The sequence below is a fragment of the Phalangium opilio genome, unplaced genomic scaffold, assembly GCF_054372755.1.
Source record: "Phalangium opilio isolate 3A_F unplaced genomic scaffold, DU_Popi_V2 ptg000024l_1, whole genome shotgun sequence".
NCBI classification, from domain to species: Eukaryota; Metazoa; Arthropoda; class Arachnida; order Opiliones; family Phalangiidae; genus Phalangium; species Phalangium opilio.
Genome location: NW_028324155.1, coordinates 6,333,889 through 6,356,853, shown reverse-complemented (window position 1 = coordinate 6,356,853; position 22,965 = coordinate 6,333,889). Strand labels below are relative to the sequence as shown.

At 35.0% G+C, this 22,965-nt stretch overlaps 3 protein-coding genes across 3 annotated transcripts in view; 2 read left to right on the top strand and 1 right to left on the bottom strand.

The window, feature by feature from the left end:
* The window catches only part of LOC149692473 (uncharacterized), a 47,615-nt gene extending 32,006 nt beyond the window's left edge, over nt 1-15,609 (top strand). The window contains exons 2-8 of the mRNA XM_089868236.1: nt 5,859-5,891; nt 6,565-6,705; nt 9,707-9,892; nt 10,408-10,519; nt 11,100-11,308; nt 13,528-13,946; nt 14,648-15,609. Coding sequence (XP_089724362.1) covers nt 5,870-5,891; nt 6,565-6,705; nt 9,707-9,892; nt 10,408-10,519; nt 11,100-11,308; nt 13,528-13,946; nt 14,648-14,692 — 1,134 coding nt within the window. The 5' untranslated portion in view covers nt 5,859-5,869 and the 3' untranslated portion in view covers nt 14,693-15,609. The remainder of the gene's footprint in view (nt 1-5,858; nt 5,892-6,564; nt 6,706-9,706; nt 9,893-10,407; nt 10,520-11,099; nt 11,309-13,527; nt 13,947-14,647) is intronic.
* LOC149692471 (uncharacterized) overlaps nt 1-22,965 on the bottom strand; it is a 78,587-nt gene that overhangs the window by 55,518 nt on the left and 104 nt on the right. The window lies entirely within an intron of this gene.
* LOC149692472 (secretin receptor-like) lies at nt 19,598-22,913 on the top strand. The gene is made up of 14 exons (XM_089867516.1): nt 19,598-19,766; nt 19,848-19,967; nt 20,037-20,131; nt 20,205-20,255; nt 20,629-20,723; nt 20,790-20,901; nt 21,059-21,215; nt 21,341-21,401; nt 21,463-21,532; nt 21,606-21,697; nt 21,759-21,903; nt 21,972-22,013; nt 22,066-22,204; nt 22,258-22,913. Exons 1-14 carry the CDS (start codon nt 19,598-19,600, stop codon nt 22,743-22,745), a joined length of 1,836 nt encoding a protein of 611 aa, XP_089723642.1. The 3' UTR covers nt 22,746-22,913.

Sequence of the window (22,965 nt, the reverse complement as noted above, 5' to 3'; positions counted from 1 at the left end):
GGAATGAAGAAAGAAAACAAAGAAAAGGAAAACCGCAGGTGCCGAGCTGAATAATTAAAATAATTTTTATCATGGGAGGAATTCGTTTTGTAATATTAAGGAAGAAAAGGCATATAGTTTAAATTTTTTATTTTGTAAACCAGCGTTAGCTGCTCGTTTCCAGTAAGTAAGCTCGAATTCTGCCCTACAGCTACACATTTTATCGTCTGGAAAACTCAGGCCACGTTAACAAGTTAATCGTAAAATTTAAAAGACAATGGAATACAAATAAAAAATGGAGGGACATTAGAAGAAAAGAAAAAATACACGTTTCATTTACTGAATCTATTCTCGACTCTTTGGGAAGAGTCCACGAGAAAAAGCAATTAGACAAGTTGACTTAAGCGACGTTTCTTTCTCTAGTACACGTATAGAAACAGTAATGACGTATATTACGGCGCCTTCCATCTTTGTTTACGTCATTAAACCCTTCCCGCAACTAACTAACCCTTACAATATAACCCTATTCAATTTAGCATCCTTTCAAAACAAACCTTGGAATAAACCAAGCCAAACAAACGCAATAACAATATAATTCCGTTCCTTCAAACTTCAAATCACAAAACGAAAAAATAAAACCTATCTTACTACAAAAGACAAAAATCGATATTCAAATTTCACGTTATTTATACGACAAATTTTCTCTTTCTATATTCAAAGTTGACTCCGGAATAGTTGAGTTATAAGACGAGATGCGAGTCGAATAATTTTCAAACCTTAACAAAAAACGTAGGATAGATTCCACTCGCCAGTTGTCGCGATGAGATCCTTTTTCTCTCGCATCTCCTCAGACACCGAGAGACACCAAATACACACAGACACGCATAAACCCCCCAGTGAAAATTTCAGAAAACCCACCCAAAGAGAGAGAGATGAGGTCGGAGACTAGTTAGGGTTAGCAACGTTCGGCGCAAACGCAAAATCAGCTTTCGCGCGCGCAAACTCTAAACCCACCATCCCTTTCGTTTCGTTACCAAAGTCGTCGTGTCGTGTATGTATGCTCGGCTTGCAGGGGGAAAACTAAACTAGCATCGGGATGAAGGAAGCATTTCCACAACCGCAAACGCCCAATGTTCAATTTATCGAGACTCGAAAAAACATAATTTAATCAAAAAAAAAAAAAAAACAACCACATCCAGACTGTATGTCCACGTCTTCGTCAAGACTTATGTCACAAAAACGACGCGCGAAGATAATAATACCTTCGAAAAATACCCGAAAGGATTGAAGCACCACCACCACCGTGTAACAGATCTAAGCATTCGTTAAAATTTCGCACCCTCTCACAAAATTAACTATGAATTCAAAAGTTGAAGAGAACGCACCAAGCACTTTTTTGAACTAAATAAGCCTTAAAAATTTCTTAAAACAATTACTGAAAATCTGAATCTAACAAACATGCAACGTTCGACAACGGGAAACCCACTTGATCGCAAAATGACAGGTGAGCCATCCATGATTTCAACCAACCGTGAAAAAACGGGTCGTGTTTATATATTTTTTTTATCTCGATGTTGTATAATATATATACATATACAATACTTTTACGTTCTACCCCCTTGAGCTCTCGGGAAACTATAAAAGCTCCTGTTGCATCTTTTTTCTCCCCTTGCCTCGTTCGTTGGCTAAAAACCTGATCCAAAAGTGACGGCTTTCCTTTTCCATTTATTCCTGGCGATTTTTCTATTTAACTAAAATTTTAAGCTTAAAAAACTTTACTCCCCCTTCCGAACAAGGCTCTTCCCTATGCATTCCAATTATTTCCTTATTAAATTTAAGTATAATTATAATCCTGCACTATATTAATTGAAGTCTGTTGTTAAATTGGCTTTTTTTGCAAGCTTGGAAGGGATTTAGAGTGAATTTTTGATATTAATAAAAACACCAATTTTCATGAATTTTTCAAATAAAACCTTATTTTAAAAATATAAGATTTTTTTAATCGTGATTGCACGATGGAGGGCAGTTAAATGAATGGCCTATCAATTTTAATTAATTTAATTTATTTTAATATAACAGATACGATTATACTCTACGTTAAGCATACGGGGGATTTAATATCAAATCAGTAAATTTTTAATTGATTCATATTAGCCTAAACTATCATTTAAATAAAACGAATTTAATTAATCCGAACACAATAAACCGTAAGAAAGTCTTCATTCAAGATAATACTTCATTCCCAACACGTCTCTACAAACGAAAAAGAAAAACACATTTTTCCTAAGCCATTTCCTTTACAAAAACCGCACGGCGACGCTTTAGATTTCTAATTGAATACAAGGTACGTGAGTTACGGTACAAAACACTTACAGGGATTCGTTTAGTAGAAAACTATAATCTAAAATGACATAACTATGGAATAAAACCTACTACAGATTGAAGAAAAGTAACTATACGACCCAAAAAATTTAAAGACGTAGGAATATATCGTCGTGTAAAGAAAAATAAAAAAGAATTGTCCCAGCGTTTTATAAGAACTATATAAGAAAAGGCTGAAAAGCTTAAAGGCGGGCGGATGAGATTGGACCTATACAATATATTACAGAGACTGGCTTGGGCTTCCCGGCATTACACGATCGATTCCAGAGGCTCGCGCGCTGCGCCTCAACGGATGCACGAGAGAGCCATGCGGGAGAGCATCACACAATCCCCTTTTTCCCGCCTTTTCGATAGCATGCACGCGCGCGAAAATGGCGTCGCGAGACTGGCTGGTGCTAGAGTTATAGCAACGTATATTGGCCTGTGTTAACAATACATATTTCAAATTATTTATACATTTTAAAACCAGCAGATCAGCTAAGGGAGTTCATGCAACGAAAATATCATAAAGTTGCCTGAACTGAACTGAACTTCGCGTCAAAATAACATTTACACTTGAAGATAATTCCTTGGGGGGGGGGGGTAACAGGGGGGGGTGTTGCCGCATTTAATGTTTATTAAGGGGGGTGGTAAAAAAAGCATCCTTATCTTCCAAAAATTCTCAGTTTTCTCATTCCTTAACGTCGCCTCCATTTTTGGGAGCCGGTCATCTCATCTCCATATAGAAAAGAGCGCCAGCTACTATAGACTAAGGGTTTTTGAGGATGAGTTTTATATCTAAGAGAATAATAAAATACGATGTGTTTAGTCGCGACTAAATCTAAAATTAGAAGAACTCAACAAAAGAAGCTATTAAGATAAGCTGAAAGTGGAGATTAAACTTCTTCTAAGGGACTCATGGGTAATGTAGAAGAGGGATACGTATAGAGATGGTTGGGCTTTATTATATGAAGGGTCAAGGGTTCTTCTTATCTTTAAGTGATTGTAAGCGGATTATCCAAGTCCTTAATTTCTCCGGCTTTACCAGCCATGAAGTTATTGGCTTTAATTTCATGACCCTGAATGACTTTGAAATAATTCCAGCTACACAAATGAATTTTTAACGATTTTTTATCTTAAAATTAAATTTAACATATTTTAAGCAATTAATTCCTCAATTCCATGATTTTCCTGAACATGGCAAACCATTTTTTAAATTCCCTGGAAATTCCTTCCAATTTTGAAATATTATGAATGAATTTTTGGTCTACGATTACTTCAAAACCTTTTCCTTAAAAATAAATAAGAAATACATCCAATCCCTGCATGCATGAGTTCAATTTAAACCTCCATCGCACCAGCCAATCAGAACAATCCTTCAACCTTAAATTCCTACTATATCATCTCATCTATAAACCACCCAATCTCAAATTACTAACGGAAAAAACGGGGCACCTGTATCAGGTGAGAAAATATCCTCAAAAAAATAAAAAAATAAAATCTTTATGTTTTTTATTTCTACCCGAAAGTCACTTCCAGACGTTTTTCATCATACTAAGCCTAACGGGGTCTAAAAAACCCCAGTACCTAGAAACAAATATCGATCCCGAAATAGCTTCGATTTTTCTTCCAAGAGTTTAAGGAACTCGAAAAGATTTGTCGGGAGTCTTAAGTATATCAATACCGACCGAGTACTTAACTGCAAAAGTAAATTAAGATTGAAACTAATTTAATAAACGTTCGGAACTAATTTTCCTAATGGTTAATAAACCTTGAATATAATTTTATATATATATTGTTTAAAGATAAGACTGAACATTCTAAAGACTACTTATACAATAGGTCCCTTTCCAAAGATGATTACGAAGTTAATGAGGGAACTAATTAGGCTTAAATGACCTCTCTCTCTCTCTACCCGCCATAAGATCGAAAGGATAAAAGTTAGGGTAATATACTGTCCAGATAACTTCGAAGATGGCCCATTTACAAAACGTTAAGCCTAATCTGTATGAACTTTCTGGTAATGGTTAGGTTAAGCTGTATATTTTTGTACGGAATACATCAATATATATATTAAACTATCTATTCCTAAACCTATAAGAGGATCAGGGTCGGGATCATCTGAATTAATTATTTCCGGTTATAATATAAAGGTCAGAGTTCATCAATATTGTTTTTAAACTTTACCTCTTTCTAAAAATAGAACTAGGCTATTAAAATAATGTAGATTATGGATGCCCTTTAAATATAATATACCCTATTATAAAACTGAAAGTATAAGGTTTGATTTTGAAATATTGAAATTGGACGAATACGTAATTTGCATGCATTATTGAAACTAAGACTGAAACTCCGTAGGGGGCCAATTGTTACGCAACTAAATTAGCCTTCGCGTACCTACGTCATTTGTTTGAACAGTAAAAATGAAGGGGATGTTTCTATACGTAGAATAGAATTTCAACTCTTGAAAGTGGTAATTCTCTCCATAGAGAACAGGGACTTTTCTTTGTTAAAATCTACCGGTTCAAAGGTTGGGTGGTTTATATTATATAGTATTTCAAAGAATTTATTGAATTATTAAATGAATATTGAGTTCTAATTAACCCTATACCCACTATTACCAATCTCTGAAATATAAGGGGTAAACTTAAGTCTGATATTCAGGTTACAATGGCATTAATTCATTTAGAAGAACGTTGAAGTAATAATAGAAGCAGCGAATCTAGTTTCGATTTCAATCACAGATTGGAACAGGTGTATAAGACACTTGAGAAAATGACAACAAGCGCGAGCTCTCTACATTTAGTATTGGCAGTTAGTTGCCTTTTACTGTATATTAGAACCAATGGGAAAATAACATTGTGTGCCACTACTTCATATTACAACAAGTCCTAAGACCAGGGGGAAAAAAGTCTCGCAGCGACATCACTAAGAAAGTGGATAGATTGCCAGCCCCAGGGGGAAGGGAAGGGGACTTGCCTTCTTAAAGGGATGTTGAAATCATTAACACTGCAGCGGAACAACCCGTGCATGCACCTTGAACTCTAAAATTTGGCGCGCTTTGTCAATTGCCACGTGCATGAGCTCTTTTGAATTTTGAAATCAGTTTCACGTGCTCTAATAAGAAGAGCCGGACGTAAAGTCTCGTGATTACGAATACGTTCTGCTACGGTTAAGCCTAATTCTTGTTAAGCCTTTGCCATCTTTCACCCTCTCTTTAAGATATTCGTTTTGTCGACCCCTACTTTCTCTCATCTCATATTTCCCAATATAGATTCTAGGATATCTACTATAACACACATTGCACACAATACTTCGTTAGTAGGAATAAGTTACTATTTTTCTTTTCGCTAAGTCTAACACACCGGGGTAAAATCGGTCAGACGAAAAAGGATAAGATATATATAAGACCAGCACCTTACCATAGCCATTTTCTTTTCCTTTTTATTCTAAATCAAATTTGTCGCTCATTTGAGTCTGAAAAACATTTTCTTTGTATTTTTTCTCGCTCCTTACAGAAAATGAAAGCATGGGTAGAGCCTACGGAAGAGGTAAGAATAATACAAAAATACCGAACCCCCACCCCCCACCGCCCACTGATCAAACCAAAGTTTAAATCTTTTCTTAACTTTTCTAAAAGTTCTTCACTATCTATATATAATGAATTAAAACTTTTACATTATTCCAATTTTAACTCTATCTATTCCCTTTTCCATTGAAGTCATTCCTTGCATCATGAACGAATTCAATTATCTCAAAACTAATGAACTACAAAGATGTACAGGGCGTTTGGTAGGATTATATGGGAAATAAATTTTACAGTCGAAAATGTATAGGTTCTGTGACATTTTGGCCAAATTAAGGGACACCGTTTCGAGTTACAATTAGAGTATTTCATGCACAACCCCTTAATTAAATTAGAAATCACTGTCTTCCAATTTCTTAGTTAAATTTAGGGGGTCATCCGTAAAGTACTCTAATGTTCCTAACTTGTTTAGGGTGTCACAGAAACTACATTTTTGACTCAAAATCGACCATAAAACCCACTTGTACCAACACCCTGTATAATACGTACTTGAGAACGTTCTTTGTTCGTGAGAAAATTGAATTAATTCACGATCACTATTGTTCGTAACCTTAATTAGTTAACGAGTGTTATACTAAATAATTAATTGTGATTAAATAGAGTTTCTGATTCGTGTATTTTTGTGAATAATTTCGCAGGAGTGGGATTTTATTTGGGCGAGCCTTGCGAAGATAAATGCAACAATATTCTAGTCCATGTCTACTGCAACACGACTACGAGGCAATGCGAATGCAAACAAGATTATCCTGTCAAAATACAAAACCGAAAGTGCGCTAGAGGTAAGATCAAATAACCTCTTTCATCTCTGCAAAAACTTTTACATTTGAATAATATATCAATAGCTATTAATATGTTAATTAGTTAAAATACACGCGATAAACAGTATTTAATTTTTATAACCTAAGTAAACCCAGAAGTGAGATGAGACTAGAAGTGAAGGGCTCTAGCATTGGTAATAGATCCCGGCATTAGTGAACAAATTTGAGGATTTTACGCCGCTTCAATCGCGCCTACGCTAGAGAGAAAAAAAATGGTCGAGTTCCAAAAAAATTTCTTACCCCCTTCCCCTCAACCTAAAGCGGCGAAACACCGACGCGGGTGCTTGAATCTAGTTCGGCCGTCTACCACCGCGAGCGTCTCACGTTTTGGAGGGAAAATTCTGAAACCGCCACTAGAGGGCCAACCGCTGGTGTGTTATCAAGAATATTCACTTTCGCCGAGTGAAGAATTTGGTTAGCTCAGTACTTCTAGTCACATCTCACTTCTGGTAAACCTCAAAACACTATTAAAACTTAACTTTAAAACCCCTTTTTTTAATTTTTCTCTTATTCATAAAAAATATATTTCAAATTTGAGATTCGCCGAATATATCATAATTTCATTTGAGATATACCAACCCAAGCCCTAGCAGATATTCAATTTAATAAATTGATATAGGAAATAGTTTTATTTAACTATATAGAAACGATATTTTAGAATTGAAAATATATTTTTTTATATATAATAAATAAAAATAAAAATAAAGCTGGCTTGGTACGTTTTTTAGTTTTTTTTTCAAAAGGATTCGCTTTCTCAAATAAGATATTAAAGATATATAACTTATTTTTTGGGGAAAAACCAAAAATGGTTTAGAACAGAAACTAAAAGTAAATTAATTAGAAGTTAAACTATATACTATAACCCTGACAGAGGGGAACTACAGGGTCATGTAAACCCTTATTAACTTCATATTTATTTACTTTAGATACAGTTTGAGATTGAGATAACATTTTCTCAAGGGAAAAACAAACATAAAAAAAAAGCCAAGCCAATTTTTTTATGGTTTATAAAATATACCTAACCAACGATTTTCAACTGTACTGTATAATAAATTTATAGTTGCGAGTGTTGAAAACTGTATTTGGGTTGGTAGAGAATACTAGAGATACATCCGCGGTTATAAATCAAAGATTTAAAAATAGATCTACAATAAAAGTTAGTGTCCAATATGATATTTACAACGCTAAGTCTAGTATCTCCCTCTTCTCTAGCTTCAAAAAGTCGACCAATCAGAGCTTCACTTTAATATTACGTTATATCAGAAGTGAGATGAGACTAGAAGTACTGAGCTAACCAAATTCTTCACTCGGCGAAAGTGAATATTCTTGATAACACACCAACGGCGGTTTCTGAATTTCCCCTCCAAAACGTGAGACGCCGCTCGTGGTGGTAGACGGCCGAACTAGATTCAAGCACCCGCGTCCGTGTTTCGCCGCTTTAGGTTGAGGGGAAGGGGGTAAGAAATTTTTTTGGAACTCGACCAATTTTTTTCTCTGTAGTGTAGGCGCGATTGAAGCGGCATAAAATCCTCAAATTTGTTCACTAGTGCCAGGATCTATTACCAATGCTAGAGCCCTTCACTTCTAGTCTCATCTCACTTCTGGTTATATATATATTTTCTAATTCTTTACAACGATAACATTTGACAAGATTGACGTTTGGGGCATTCTGGGTACTGGGAATGAGTTAGAAATTAAATATTTATTTGTTGGAGATTATTGTCTACTTCATATTTCGTAATGGTGACCTGGTTGGCAAATGTAATTCAGTTTCCCCGCGAACTCGAGCTATAATATTACCCTAAGGCGGGTTAGATCCTATTTATTCTATCTATCGATTAATAATTAGAGTACAGAAGAGAAAACGTTCGGAAATTGTTTTATAAGTGCCTCCTCAATTCAGCAATTTTATATTTGTTTTTATATATAGAGCATATAGTAATAAATGCATTTATCCAACATATTACCATTGTTACATGACTACAGTTAAGCTCAAGAGACAGATGAGTTAAGCCTTTGTTTGTAATGTAAGGTTATGACAGTTCGATAACTCCCATGCACCACCCTTATATATAGAAAGATATATTCAGTCTTGGTCGAAATGTAGGCGTAGTTATCTGGTCACTAATGTTTCGCCACGTCATCAGGCAATTTCTGAAGGAAGACGTCTAACCCTAAACCTTCTATTTTTTATACCCATGCTTCAACCCACTCCCAATTCAATTCCCTATTACGTGGAATCATACCGTAAGCTTGATACGTCCATAGGCACGACTTGTTTTAGTGTATAGGGTTCTGTTTACCAAGTGGGAGCCATTTTCCAAATTGAAAAAGACGGGTGATTCGGGTGAGGTTCGCTTCTGTCATGGAACTTCGAAGTGTAGGGGATTGAAAAACGTTTGGGTTGTGAGGATGCAAAAGATAACAAACTAACCATGGAAAGTGCAAGAGGAGCTTATGGTCTAGTATATCAAGGTCATTAGTGCATTGTTTAAAGTAAATGAGATAGCTGCCTTCTTGGGCTAAGTCCACAAAAGAAAAACATTACTGGTTTTGCTTTAGTCCTCTCCAAAATACAAAGTCCATGGTTCTGTTCGTCCAGTATAAAAACCCAAGGCTTAGCTAAGGGTTTTTTCCCAACTATTTCACCGTCCTACCCAAATATTTTTTCCCTGGCTGATACGAGTGTTAACGTAAAAGTGCTGAGTGGGTTCAGCAGTCTAAAAATAAAATATTTTTAGTACTAATCCTATATATATAGAATCCAATTTTCATATGGATTTTTCATGTTGAAATCTGTATCTCTAAAAAAGGATGGTGGGCTCGAAGTACAGTGGGTTGGTTCTATGAGCGATTTTGTGTCAGAATAGTTCTATGACATTTAAAAGTAATATATAAGCATTTTTTCTTTCTTTCTTTTCTATATTAACCCTTAACCCTTGGTCATGACGTGACGACGCAGCGTCCAGATTAAACGAGGCATGCGAATTTAACGAATCATGCACGTATTACGACGAGCATACGGTGTGCGGTGACGACAACAAATGCCGTTGCACAACCAACTATATCATCAAACCAGGGAACGAAAACTCCGAAGCGGTTTGCATACAAGGTTCAAATAAACTTAATACACCAATAAGAAAATCTAGTGATTATCAATTCAGTATCTAAATATCCTTAAGAAACTCTCAACGAGAACCCGTAGATATCTGAACGGATTAAACCCAACACCACGTGCATTCCAAAATTGGCGCCATTTATTTTCCATTCCCGCCAAATCCTGCTCAATATCTAATATTTTCGTAGATAAATTCTCATAATTGAACAGGCGCGCGCGGTAATCATCTTAAATTAACCAATAAGAAGCTTTATGTCTGAGAAGTAAATGAAGGTTAATTGATTACTGTTAATCATTAATTATTAGAGAATTTATCTATGTAATTATTTATCTATGAAACTGAATGTATTGGTCAATTTCTCTACGGGTCTCGTGAGTTCATGCCCTTTAATAAGTACATAGAAAACATAGTTATAGCAGCTTGGCTTTGTTAAATTTAAAATTTTCAAAATTTCCCAAAATAATTTTTTGTATAATATTTGCGTATTCATTTGGTTTTTTTCTTTCTCTCTCTCGATTATTTTTCTTACGTTTCTCGTATCTAGGGAACAATACGGGATTTCTGGATAATTCCGACATGACTACAATGATCAGCGTTATAGCTGGACTCATGATATTTACCGCATTATTTTGCCTCGTACTTAGGCTTTTCAGCAGGTATACTTGTTTGCGACAAACAAAAGCACAAAAAAACACCCTTATACCATCCAAACCTCAAATATTCTCCGTACCGTATTAGGCTGAAATATCGACTTCGTAACTTGGGCGTTTTCCATTTTTCCTGGATTTCCCTAATGGGGGTTATTACTGAAAGAAAACCTCACTACGTATCTAGCTATCCTTATAAATATCTAGGGTAGTGGGAAAGACCCAAATTAAGGTCCATAACCCCTATTAGTTACTTTAATCAATTCCAATTTAATAAATCAATATATAAGTTGTTTAAAATTAAAATAAAATGAAGATATTTAGGTCAAATCAAAACTAATTAGACAATTAAATTAGCATTTCAGAAATAAATTAAAATTTAAAATTAGTTTAGGTCCAAACACGTATAGAATAACGTTCCTAAATTTATCCCCCAGATGATGAAATTAGTAGATTTTTACTTCCTTTCCCAATATCCTCCACTTCCTCAACTCTCGCGAAGATCTCAGTGGTTAAAATATAAACTGGAAACCTATCTCTCTCTCTCTCTCCTCTCTCTTTCTCTCCTCTCTTACGTACTTCCTTAAAGGGCAAGGTTCAATCGACCCAGAGATCGTATAGGCAACGCTTCGGGGCCGTCCGTCGTGGTTTCAGGCTTGGAAAGCGCGGGAGCGGCAGGCCCAAATTCTGCCAGCAGCTCGAGACGAGCTTCGCGTTCTAGCGGAAGTAATCAAGATCATTTTAAAACCAGAAGGCATTCCTGTAGCGCGACCACCTTGGCCCCCCCTTCGTTGTCGGGTATGGTAGTCAACTATATATGATAGGACACAAAATATAAACACAGTTACAAATGACCCCCCAACCCCACCCCCAAAGAAAGAAATTGACCCCAAAATTAAGAAATAAATCTTCGCGGTCAAACCAACCATCGGAAAAACTAAATTTGACAATTTTTTTTTGAGACTATATCGCTAAGCCTCCCACTCCTAACACTTTGGTGTTTTCTCTTTACATATATTTCTATACTCTACTTAAATTTTTTCTTAACTATTTAACTATTAATTATTATATCAGAAAGTGGATTGAAGTGTTGCTATCGACGTTGTGAAAATGTTCAAAGACCTCATTTAATTAGGAGAGATTTTACTAGAAAAATGAAAAAAATTCAATTTAAGAATAAAAATATTTATTTACTTATTTATTTAAAAATTAAGTTTAGTGAACTTATAAAAGAGAAACGTTTTCCAAAGGACTCCGAGTAAATTTTATAAAACGCGATTTAAATAATAAATTAATTTGCCAGAGCGTTTATTCGTTAATACGCGAAGAGGTTTAATTAGATTTTGTAGGAAATTAAATATTCTTAACGAAAAGCCCCACCTTTTAATTAAATTTAAGCCTTTAAGCGTAAATGCGTTATTAAGTCCCCAAAGAATAAAACAGATATTAAATAAACAATTAAGCTTTTAAGCAACATTAACAATCCACTTTCTGAACTTAACGAACGCGTCGACGAAACTATTTAAATATTTTATAAAATCTAATGAAAACAAAAAAAAAAGAAATTTAAGTCCAGATTTCTGGATTTTTCTATAAATATATAAATTTTGGAGTTTTCCTATGAACATCTTTATAATATTAACTAACTATTAAATTACAAATTTAAAGTAATATAAAACAATTAAATTTAAACATAAAAGGTTGCGGACAGACCCGGCTACGAAGAAAAAAACCAGTGGTGGACACCCAATGGGGTGGCTATATAGTGTTGTTGTTGTTGATGTTGTTAATATTGGTGTTGTTTTGTGATTGGTGGAAAATGTTGGTGATATTCGTTGATCTTTCTATCTATCTATACCCTGTTTCCATTCTATCACATTATCCGTTAAAGAAAAATTAGAAAACATAAAATTGTAGTGTTTTTCTACGATTTTTCTCCCCACATAAATGTGACGTGTTTTCTCTTTCTTCTCTATTAGTGTGTCCCGTTTATCCTTTTCCAATAACCATCCTGATATTGGTGAAAATGACGCTTAGCTTCGTATGGTTTTTGTCGTGGCATTTTTTCGAAGCTTGCCTACAACTTATAATTGGACTGCTTTGTGTATTCAAAACGATCGTTCCCTTAAAAACACGCTCAATTTAATTATTTCCAATGAGAAATTAACGTATTTTATAGATTTAATATATTCTCGATAGTTGCTCATCTATCTTTTATGGCTTAATTAGCATTAGAGTTGAGAATTATAAAAAACAGAGCTATAAAGTTTAAAAACATTTTTTAATTTGGTTTTCCCCATAAATCACTGAAGGATTTTAATTATTGTGCTTAAGCTAATTTCGTTTAGATTTACTATTTTAATTAAAGCACAATGCTATTTATTTTTTTAATTTTTTTTTGTTGTTATCTAGGGGTCGGACATTTCAGAATTATAAATAAAAATATTTAATCTTAATATTAACCGAATTAAAAGTACCGTCAAAAACGTAACCTTTTGGCTAAATATCCAAAAACGGTGACTGGATTTACAATTAAGTGTCCCAAATTTTATTTGTGAATTTCCTTGCAAATAACTGTCCGACCCGTTGCTCATCCCCACGCTTCAATTTCGTTTTGTAAAATCGGCTAGTTTGAATTTTTCCAAGTTGTTTTTTGTTCCTTGATTTGTATTAACAATTTCCTTTCCCATATTTCACTTTTAAGGTTTTTCGTGGCGGGAGCGGGAGGTTGGCTTTTTTCATTTACACTATTAAATTTTTCACACAAATTAATTTAAAAAATAAATGCATGGCTTTCGCCTTTCGGCTGCAATAATGCGGTTTCTAAATTAGTTTCATTGGCAATTAGGCAACGCTGTCGGCGGAGATTTTATTTTTTGGTTATTTTAACACTTAATTTTTGATTAATTAACAGATTACGATCACCCCTTAGTTGTTTTATGTTTTTTGGCCTTTTATTTTTTGGATATCCGATTAGCGGATGTAAGTTTGTCCCTCCTGACAAATTTCTGTACTAGGCTCGCGACGTCCTAGCTCGACGTCCGTGCGATCTCAGGGCTCCCTGCGAAGCCACGGGTCCTCATCGTTCCGTAGTCAAGGCGGCTCTTTAAGGGCCCCGTCCCGACCTGGACCTTCATCCGGAGGCGGAACTGGCGGCGCCTCTTTCCGAGGGTACCCGGCGCTTCCGGGCCTGTCGGGGGGTGGAGTTTGCAGTATACACGGCGGCGGAGGCGGGGGCAGGGAGCCCGTGAGGAGAACGGCATCGTCTCCGGCCTCAGATACCCACCACAATCCTCAAATACCCGCCACAACCAGCGGAGCCTACAGCAGGGTACCCCTCTACGGGCCCGCCGCTACCACCTCTAGTCACGTGACTACTACCGTAGCCTCGGGCTCTTCTCATAGCCCATCCTCGATGGAGACGGCTACAAGAACAGTTAAGTGATCAATCAACCATCGCGTCGGCATGCGATAGCCATCTACGCCTACATATATATAAATATATACATAAATCATCTACACCATACCCCTTTTAATTCTAAGCCTAAAAAATTTCATGACTTTTTTTTTTTTGAATTCTGAAATTAATGTTTTTTCTTCGCGATTATATTTACTTCCCAAATTCTTAAGATTCCTTGAACTCTCTTCAGTTAAACACCCCCATACAATAGTTTAATAATAAAATTCTACAGCCAGCTTTTAATGGAACGAGTCGAAAAGCAAAAAATATGAAAAACCACGATAAAAAAAAATATAGTTCCCACCCACACGTCTCTTAGTCAATCCATAAAGTTAAAAAAAAATATATTATATATTGGTGTTGTTTGTCGAGAATGCTTTGTGCTTTTATTATTATTTGGAATTTATGTGATGTTTTTATTTAATTTTAATTTTAATTTTAAACGTAATTTATTTAATTTAGCACGAGCAAAATAGTAAAATTTTGCGCGTGCTAAAAATAAAAAATGTTCTTCATGGAAAAATGGTTTTTAAACCATGTGCGTTAATAGCATTTTTTCTTCAAGGTTAAAGGGGTTAAAATTCCCAAATTAAACTTCGTTTAAAATTAAAATAACTAAATAGAATTAAGTTAATGATATCCTTAATTGCTTTGATTAACGGTTTCTTTCCCGCCAGGATTCTCCTCAGGGCGCTTCGTGCATCGAAGTAGAAATAACGTGAGCTCCGATTCGCCAATCCCGCCTTCACCGCCAGTTAAAAGGCCTGACCTCTGACCCGCGTCTGCCTCTCCCCGTATGCAAAGGGGTAGGGGCAACCGCGAGTAAATAAACAACACCAAACTCTAAAATTTACCAAACAAACAAACGCCTATAAACATCAACAAAACCAAAAAAAAAAAATAATAAAAAACTTTTTGCGCTTTAAAAATCGAGAAGAAAAATAAATAAAAATAAAACTTGATGAAAATTTACCACTCCAAGAAAATAATGAACTAATTTCCCTCCACCGAACGTTAATTAACATTCCATTAAAATTAATTTAAAATTTGTGAGGATAAAAATAACTAAATTAATAAATGAATCAAATGGTAATTTCAATAATAATTATACGAAGCGAATAACAAACGATACCAAAAATGTACTATAAAACATTTGTGCGGCAAAAATTAATTAAAACACCCTAAAAATGAATGGAATTTTAACTAAAAAACAACAAAATTAAGTTTAATATTAAAAAAACGAAGGATTTAGATTCAAAATTATATAAATATAAATGTTTGATAATGAAAAAGGGAATGCATTTTTAAAGAAATTAAAACCAAAAAACAACAACATAGCTTTCATCTCTACAAGCAAATTGTTAAATAAAAAAATTATCTATATACGCAAAAAACCAAAAATTGTGTATTTTACGTTAAACTTCGCAAAACTAAACATTAAAACCCATACGAATCTATACAAAATTGTATAAGTAAGTTAAGTGGTCAATTAAGTGATTATTACATAAATTAAAAATAGCTAATTTGAAAAAATTTAAAAACCAAGCAAAAACCGCTGCTGTTATTAATTTTCCAATAAACTTCGAACAAACTGATGTGTGTTACATTTAAGTGAAAATATATATATATATAAATATATTTCCCCTCGACAAAAAAAAATTAAATAAACAAAGTTGTTTTTATATTATGTTTTTCCTAAAAATAAGTAAAAAAACAAAAAAAAACCGGAGAGTGATTGAGCAAGAACTAAAAATAAACAATGGGAACAACAACGCTGTTTTTCTGCCTGGCATCAAACGAGGACTCAATAAAAATCTTTCTTTTCAAAAAAATGTCTAATTTTATTTCCGTGTTTTTGACAGACAGATGTTTAGTAAAAAGATGCCTTACAGGCTGAAACCTTAACATTAGTTTCCCATAGAACGCCTGTAGAAATGTTTTTCTCGCTGAGCACCAGAGTTAAGAGGATAAGCGAACTTACAGGGGATGTCATAAAAATTAATTACTTGACATTTCCGCGTAAATCCCCGAATATTTTCAGTAATTTTCCCTGATCGTGTTAGACCAATAATTATTAATTTTAACACCATACTTTCAAGAAAATTATTGTAAAGTTCAACGTTGTAAACCGAAAAAAGTTTTTATAATTTTTATATAGATTTTAATTAAGCCTGTGCATTTAAATTTTTTTTTGGAGAACCTTTCTAGTTTAATCCAATTAATTTTTGATATAATCAATAACTTAATTTTTGACACTTTTAGAATGCGAAAAAGTTCAACTTAAATATTTTAAGACATTATTAATTGAGGCAAGAAAAGACAGTCAATTCAAAGGAGTCGGACATTGCTCAAAAGCAACCACATCCTCCAAACTTAAAAATCCGAAAATACTAGATAAACTATCCGACCCCGCACAGAGCTAGTGTGGAAATTACTATTCCCGAGTTTCATTGGAGGCATGTGAAAAATTACCAAAGTTACAAGTTATCGACTGAAAGGTACTGGTTATCGGATAACGTCCCCGTTTCGACGACAGTGTCGCGTTGTTGGCAAGGCTTAGAAATATTGGGAAAAATGGACCCGAGGTAGAAGCAGTCACGGTTGCGTGGAAGGTTTTGGAGTCTTGTTATTTTCCAAATACAACGAAAAAGGCTTCGTCGCGACATCACCGACTGAGATTCGCGATTTCGCCAAGCTATCATTCAACACGCAGAGAGAAAGATAAAAAAAATTGTAGGGATAAAAATAATGGAGCTCTATACCGGGAAAGTTGAATCTTTCATTATCACTAACGGTATTTGCAGAGCTTTTATTTATGAAACAGTACACCTAGTCTTTCAGTAAAACCATTCTTTAACGCTACCAACAAGTTGCTCATTTAATTATTTCCAACGATAATGATTAATAAATATAATAAAAAGAATTTGTTACTTTGTTCTCTAATTAGTGTACAAATGAAAGCAGAATTTTGCTTTGATTAAATTAATATAACTCCAGGGTTATTTTTAATTTTAAATCGAAGGGACGTGAAACTTTTAAAATCCAAAAAGGAATAACTCAATTGAAACTCAAAAGGCCCGTATTAATTATTAAATAAAATTTTTTAGACGCACGATATGCTTCTAAACCAATTAAATCTAAAAGTCCGCGCACTTATATTTAATTCCTTCCTAGAAAGGGTGAAAACTTCAACCCCATATAGAAACACAGTTTTGTAAAGAGAGAGACGATGTAGGCTAGTAACTTGAGTTGGCGTCAAGTGCAGTAACGAAGGTTGTCTCTCCAAAGTCCTAACGCTTTACGAAAGCGATTTAGTTACTGTCTGAAACTCAAACCCGCGCAGTTCTAGAGACAAGTTGACTAATAATTCCATCCCCCCTTTTGGTTATTTTATTTATAACTTTTCTAATACGAATAAAAGTCATCCATCCATAGAAACAGCCTAAAGTTATTTACCAACGCAACTATACTTTTACTCAAAGGGTTTAAAAATAAATAGGAAGAAAAAAGTCTTTTGACTCCCCGTTTTCACCCGATATTTCTGTCGACGTAAAATCAATGCATCACTTTCCTGTCGTTCAATAATTAAATTTGTCAGTATAGCTTCGCGTTTTCATTGGAAATTCCTGCCTCAAGTATACATCGTAAAAGCTATATGATATATTTTGGTCAATAATATCGGTCGATGTCTTTTCCTATACATATACCACCCCCTTTCTCTTTGTTGATGGGGTTACTGGGGCGTATTTCATTTCAGTTTCTCAGAATTAGTACTTTAATTTCATCGTATCGTTTACAGAAAACTATGAAGCAAAGGCCTAAAATATCTAAATTAGGCTTAGCGACAAAAACACCATCATTTCATCATGGATTATTAGTAAAGTATATAGTATTTTTTGCGATCAGGGCACAGTGAAACCCCCTGTATTGTTTATAAAAATCCATGGTTTCATCTTTTCCTCTTGAAAAGATATTAAACGAGAGTTGGTACAATTGCCAGCAAACTTCTAGAATTAGGTCCGTTGGACAATTTTAAGCTTAAAATAACCTTGAACCTGTATCCATTCCCCAAATATGTATGAACGTCTCGTGATATTTAGCTAGGGGTATAAGAGCAAAATAAGGGCTGAACGTAAACACTGCCTAGAAACCTTTTAAGAAAACCCATACCCGCATCGAATTCCTACAAGTATTTACTTAAAATTAAATTAAAAGGGTCAATTTTCTTAAAACGGACTTAAGACAGTAAGCTTAACGCGTTAGCGGGGCATAGTTTTAACTGAATTAGGCCCTAACTCCTGGATGGATTCAAGAGAAAGTCTGACCGTGATGGGATGTTTGCCTAGTATTAACGTTGATAGGATTGAGTGACACTGGAGAGATTAAGAATTTTTTTAGAAGGGCAAAATGAAAGTGGGAGGATCTCTACTTTGAAAGGGGGATGGATGTTTTTCGAACAACGGATAAGGAACTTTTCGCATCGGCATTTAGTAGGGCCCCTATCGTCCAGCGACATGGAGTATATAAAGAGGAGTGTGTGTCAGTGTTTACGATGAGTCAGTGAAAAGATGGATGGCTATAGTGTGTAACGTCAATTACTTTAGCTCGGATGGACACCGAGACACGCGGAGGAGATGAATGCCATTCTAAATTATTTTTATACGCGTATTAATACTGTCAAAAGGAGAGCGTGTGAATCATTAAACCCTTCCAACAACTTCCCAAGGAAATATAAAATATGACGTAAGGGTGTCCAAGATGTTGGGTAATAAACGCGGTGTTTGTTTGAAGAATTGTGATTAATACGAAGTAATAATTTAATTTCAAATCAACAAAGTGTTTAAGAAACTTGCTGTTATATAAATTTTCCCAACAATGAGTTAGGATAGAAAACCTTTTCCCAGGCAATATACAAACTGTCTTAAACTTTTAGTGAAATTGGCGGGAATTGATGGGAGGGAAAACGGTTGGCGCGGGAAACAATTTAGAAAAGCGTGGCCAAAATTACGCGGGAAAACCCGAAGTAAAACCTTAAACGAGTTACGTAAGCGGCGGAAAAGTAATCAGTTCGAATTTCCCTTTTAATTTAAATACAGAAGCGTTAAGGCCCCAAAGACCCCAAAAGTAAAAGGTTCCCCAATAGGTTTTTTTATCTTATTACCGTTCCGTGTAAGCACATGGTCTTTATTTTCCCCCAATGATGGGTTAAATAGGAAACGCAACAGTTTCCTGTCTCTTAACTTCCGGAATGGAAATCGAAAATAGACTATTTCGGTGGTACCCGCATTCCTTCGGGGGTAGTGTTCAACAGTCCCATTACAATAGGTTAGATTTAAAGGCGACCAGATTTTATCTCGGGTCTTCAATCAAAATGGTCTAAAAGTCTTTATCGAGACGAGAGGGAAGGTATCCAGAGTCGAGTCGTTTTAGAACCGATTATCCCATCGTAAAGTTAGTATGTAATTCCCAATCTCTACTCAGTCAGTCAACGTAAGACATCTGATGATCAGATCCTTCTTCTGTTTTTACTAACCCGATTCAAAAGAGGATCGTATTAGCTAAGTCATTCAAGAACGGCGTGGTGTATTCATCAAGTTACGCAAAAGTACTTTAGAACGACGCCGGAAATGTCAGTACTTGAAATTGACGAGTTCGCGACAATTGAGGACAAGGCGGATAGCATTAACAATATGACGCTTTTTGACAATCATAAGATGGAACACTATAAACAATTACTAAGATTGGAAGAGCAAAGAGTAAAATGCGAGGAGATAATCGTGAAAACCGAAGTTACAAGTAAGTCAATGATAATAATTAGTTTAAGTTTCTTGTCTAATTCAATTAAAATAAATATATTAATGTTTGTAATTAACTAAGAGGGGTACTGTCATGTACATTGGGATGGTCTATTATGTTGGCCCAAAATCCCCAACTCAACTACACGGCATTTAGCGTGTCCTGATTACCCTTACGTCACTGGCTTCAATAATTTAGAGGGTGATGATTGTCAAATAAAAAAAAGTTGTTCTAAAATAAATTTAATATCGGTTTAATTTAATGCTGTAGGTTTCGCCACGCGTCACTGTACTGATCAGGGTCAATGGTATATTAAAGATCAAGGTTCGAATCAAACATGGACTAATTACACCATGTGCTTAATGGTATTTAAAGACATATTACCCCGTAATTAAAGTGAATTATTTGAGAAAATAGCATGCCTCTCTATCTCTTTAGCACTACGTTCCTCATCCGGATTACGTGGAACTCAACGAGACTTCATTGCACGTGAGTCTTTAGTAAAGCGCGGGAAATGACTATAGTTAACTTGAGCCCGCAAAACGCGCGGGAATTTGTCCCCGTCGAATTTTAGGAATTTTCCTGCTTTCTCAAATTCCGCTTATCTAATTACCATAATACTCTAAATCAATTTATAGTTTAGAGTGCAGTCGCAAAGTAAATTTAGATCTAGGACTGTTAACAAAAGGACTAAAATGAATCAATAACTTTCTACAAAAACCTTTACCATTTGCGATGCTCTTTTGAAAAATAAATCGCATTTCATTCCACGTATTACTAATCCTGGATTAAACTAATAAAGCGATTTATCTAAACTAAAATCTTTCCAAGGTCAAAAAGTGATTTCATTTATTGTCCTCAGGCAAACGTCAAATTTATCAGCCTGATTTCGAAAATTGGATATTCTTCATCTTTCATTACGTTGATAACTGCCTTTATGATATTGTTTCTAGTCAAGTAAGGAATTGAAGATAATCCACTATGGACCTTTTATGAAAGTTAATCCATTTTTACGCGATTTAGAAAACTTCGATGCCCCAGAAACAGACTACATTTACATCTATTCGCCTCTTTCATGCTTCGAGCGTGGACTGTTTTAACAAGAGGTTTATTTTTCAGTCAACCAAATGATAAAGTAAGTTTTTTTTCATAGTAAACAAAAAGATTATATTACGATTTAGGATTATTTAAATTTCTCTTTTATACGTTAATTGGATCCCAAGGGGGGGGAGGGGGTTGATCATAAGTAAATTATGGTACTTATGTACTAAATAAATGTTCTTTTCTTACAGACGGTTACATGCAAAGTATTCACTTGTTTCTGGCATTACACCCTAATGGCCAACTACAGTTGGATTTTAATGGAAGGACTTTATCTGCATAATTTAGTATTTCTGGCCGTCTTCAGAGACGCCAGTGGAATCGGTCCTTACGTAATTATGGGTTGGGGTAAGCTGGCTTTTATACATATAAAAAAGAAAACCTTAATATTTTTTATCTTTCAAATACCATCCGTGTTAAGAGAGTTAATTCCCTTTTGATTAATTACGAATCTCTTTGAACTTTCTCTATAGCTTTACCTCTATTTTTTCTAATTCCCTGGTCTGTAATTAGAGCGATATTTGAAGACGAAATGTACGTGTTTTAAGTTATGCAAATATATTCTTATTATTTTCTTAAAAATGTAATAAAACAGGTGCTGGATTAGAAATACGAGGCAAGATATATTTTGGATCATTCGAGGGCCAATTACAACCTCCATAGTTGTATGTTTTTAAGCCTATTTCGTACCAATTCAGGCTGAAGTTAAGCCTATTTCAAATAATTATTTATTTCTAGCTTAATTTCCTGATCTTCGTCAACATAACCAGAGTTCTACTGATTAAAATGTTCCTGCCACAAGCGCCTCAAACGAAGAGATACAAGTACAGGTACTAATACTGATATTGTTCCACTACATATTCTAATTCCGTGGTTAATCAATCTCATTAGAAAATGGTTCAAATCAACTCTGGTATTAGTTCCCTTATTCGGGGTTCATTACGCGTTAACACTCGGAATCTCATTCGCGGCCGAATTTAGTCATGTGGCAGAGATTATATGGCTTTATATTGACCAAATATTTTCTTCATTTCAAGTAAAATTCAAATTCAAACCTAAGTTTCCTCTTTTTAAAAATAAAACTAAGTTTGATTTTACATGCAGGGTTTTCTAGTGGCTTTGTTGTACTGTTTTCTGAACGGAGAGGTACATAAATAATAATTCAATATTCCATTGATAATTAAAGGAATTCATTTAGGTTCGAAGTGAACTCAGAAAAGCTTGGCAAAGATGGAAACGTCAAAGTGATAAATTTTACTCGCACACTTCACTTTTCACGTCTAACACTCATATCAGTAAAAATAGGGGTTCAGTACATTCTCTACAGTCCAACACTGGTAATTATAACCTAAACTTATTTCCCTCAACAATACAAGAATATTCTTAACAGTTTCAGCGGAAAGACACGAGCTTAACCCATCCCCAAGAAACTCCACTTGTACTGGAGGAGCCAGTAACACCGTGGTCAGTTTCATACCCAAAAGTTCCAGCCTATCACCCGCAGTTATTACGACCCTAGCCGGAGTTCAAAGTCACAACTCATCAGTGAGAAAGCAGAAAAACAGATACATGGCTTCGTCCATAAATTCTATGACCGAGGATTCTAATTCAGGGACCATGAATTCCAAGGATTTTAGCATATCTACAGAGAGTGGGACATTGTCTCTGGGCAAGAGTGACCGGCATTGTCTAAGTTTGCCTTGTAATGGAAAGAAAAGGAGGAGATCACTCTCGTCGGATGATAAGAATTTTGTAGCCTTGATGGATTTAAGGGGAAGGTCAAATACTTTGACCGAAGGTTCAGGTATTGGCCGATCAAAGGCTTGGAAATCAGACGCCCTAAGTCCCGGTTCGTCTGATAGTTCAGTTTTACTTTAAAATATTTATATCATATGATAGACCATGATATTGTTGAATTTTTGTGATAAAATTAACGTTAACTATTGTTAAATTTGGGTGAACGTATTGCACAAGTTTTATTGTACTTGTGTGAACTGTATTTTTAATGCCTCGAACCCAATACCTTTCATTATGCTGGTCATTGACCAAGGGTTAATAACCAATAAAAATGGCAAAAGGGCCAAGGCCAATTTTAAAC

Coding starts and splice junctions, on each gene's coding strand:
- LOC149692472 (XM_089867516.1), top strand. CDS start 19,598: ATGTCAGTACTTGAAATTGACGAGTTCGCGACAATTGAGGACAAGGCG. Junction 21,904..21,971: donor AAATATTTTCTTCATTTCAA/GTAAAATTCAAA, acceptor TTTTACATGCAG/GGTTTTCTAGTGGCTTTGTT. Junction 22,205..22,257: donor TTCTCTACAGTCCAACACTG/GTAATTATAACC, acceptor TATTCTTAACAG/TTTCAGCGGAAAGACACGAG.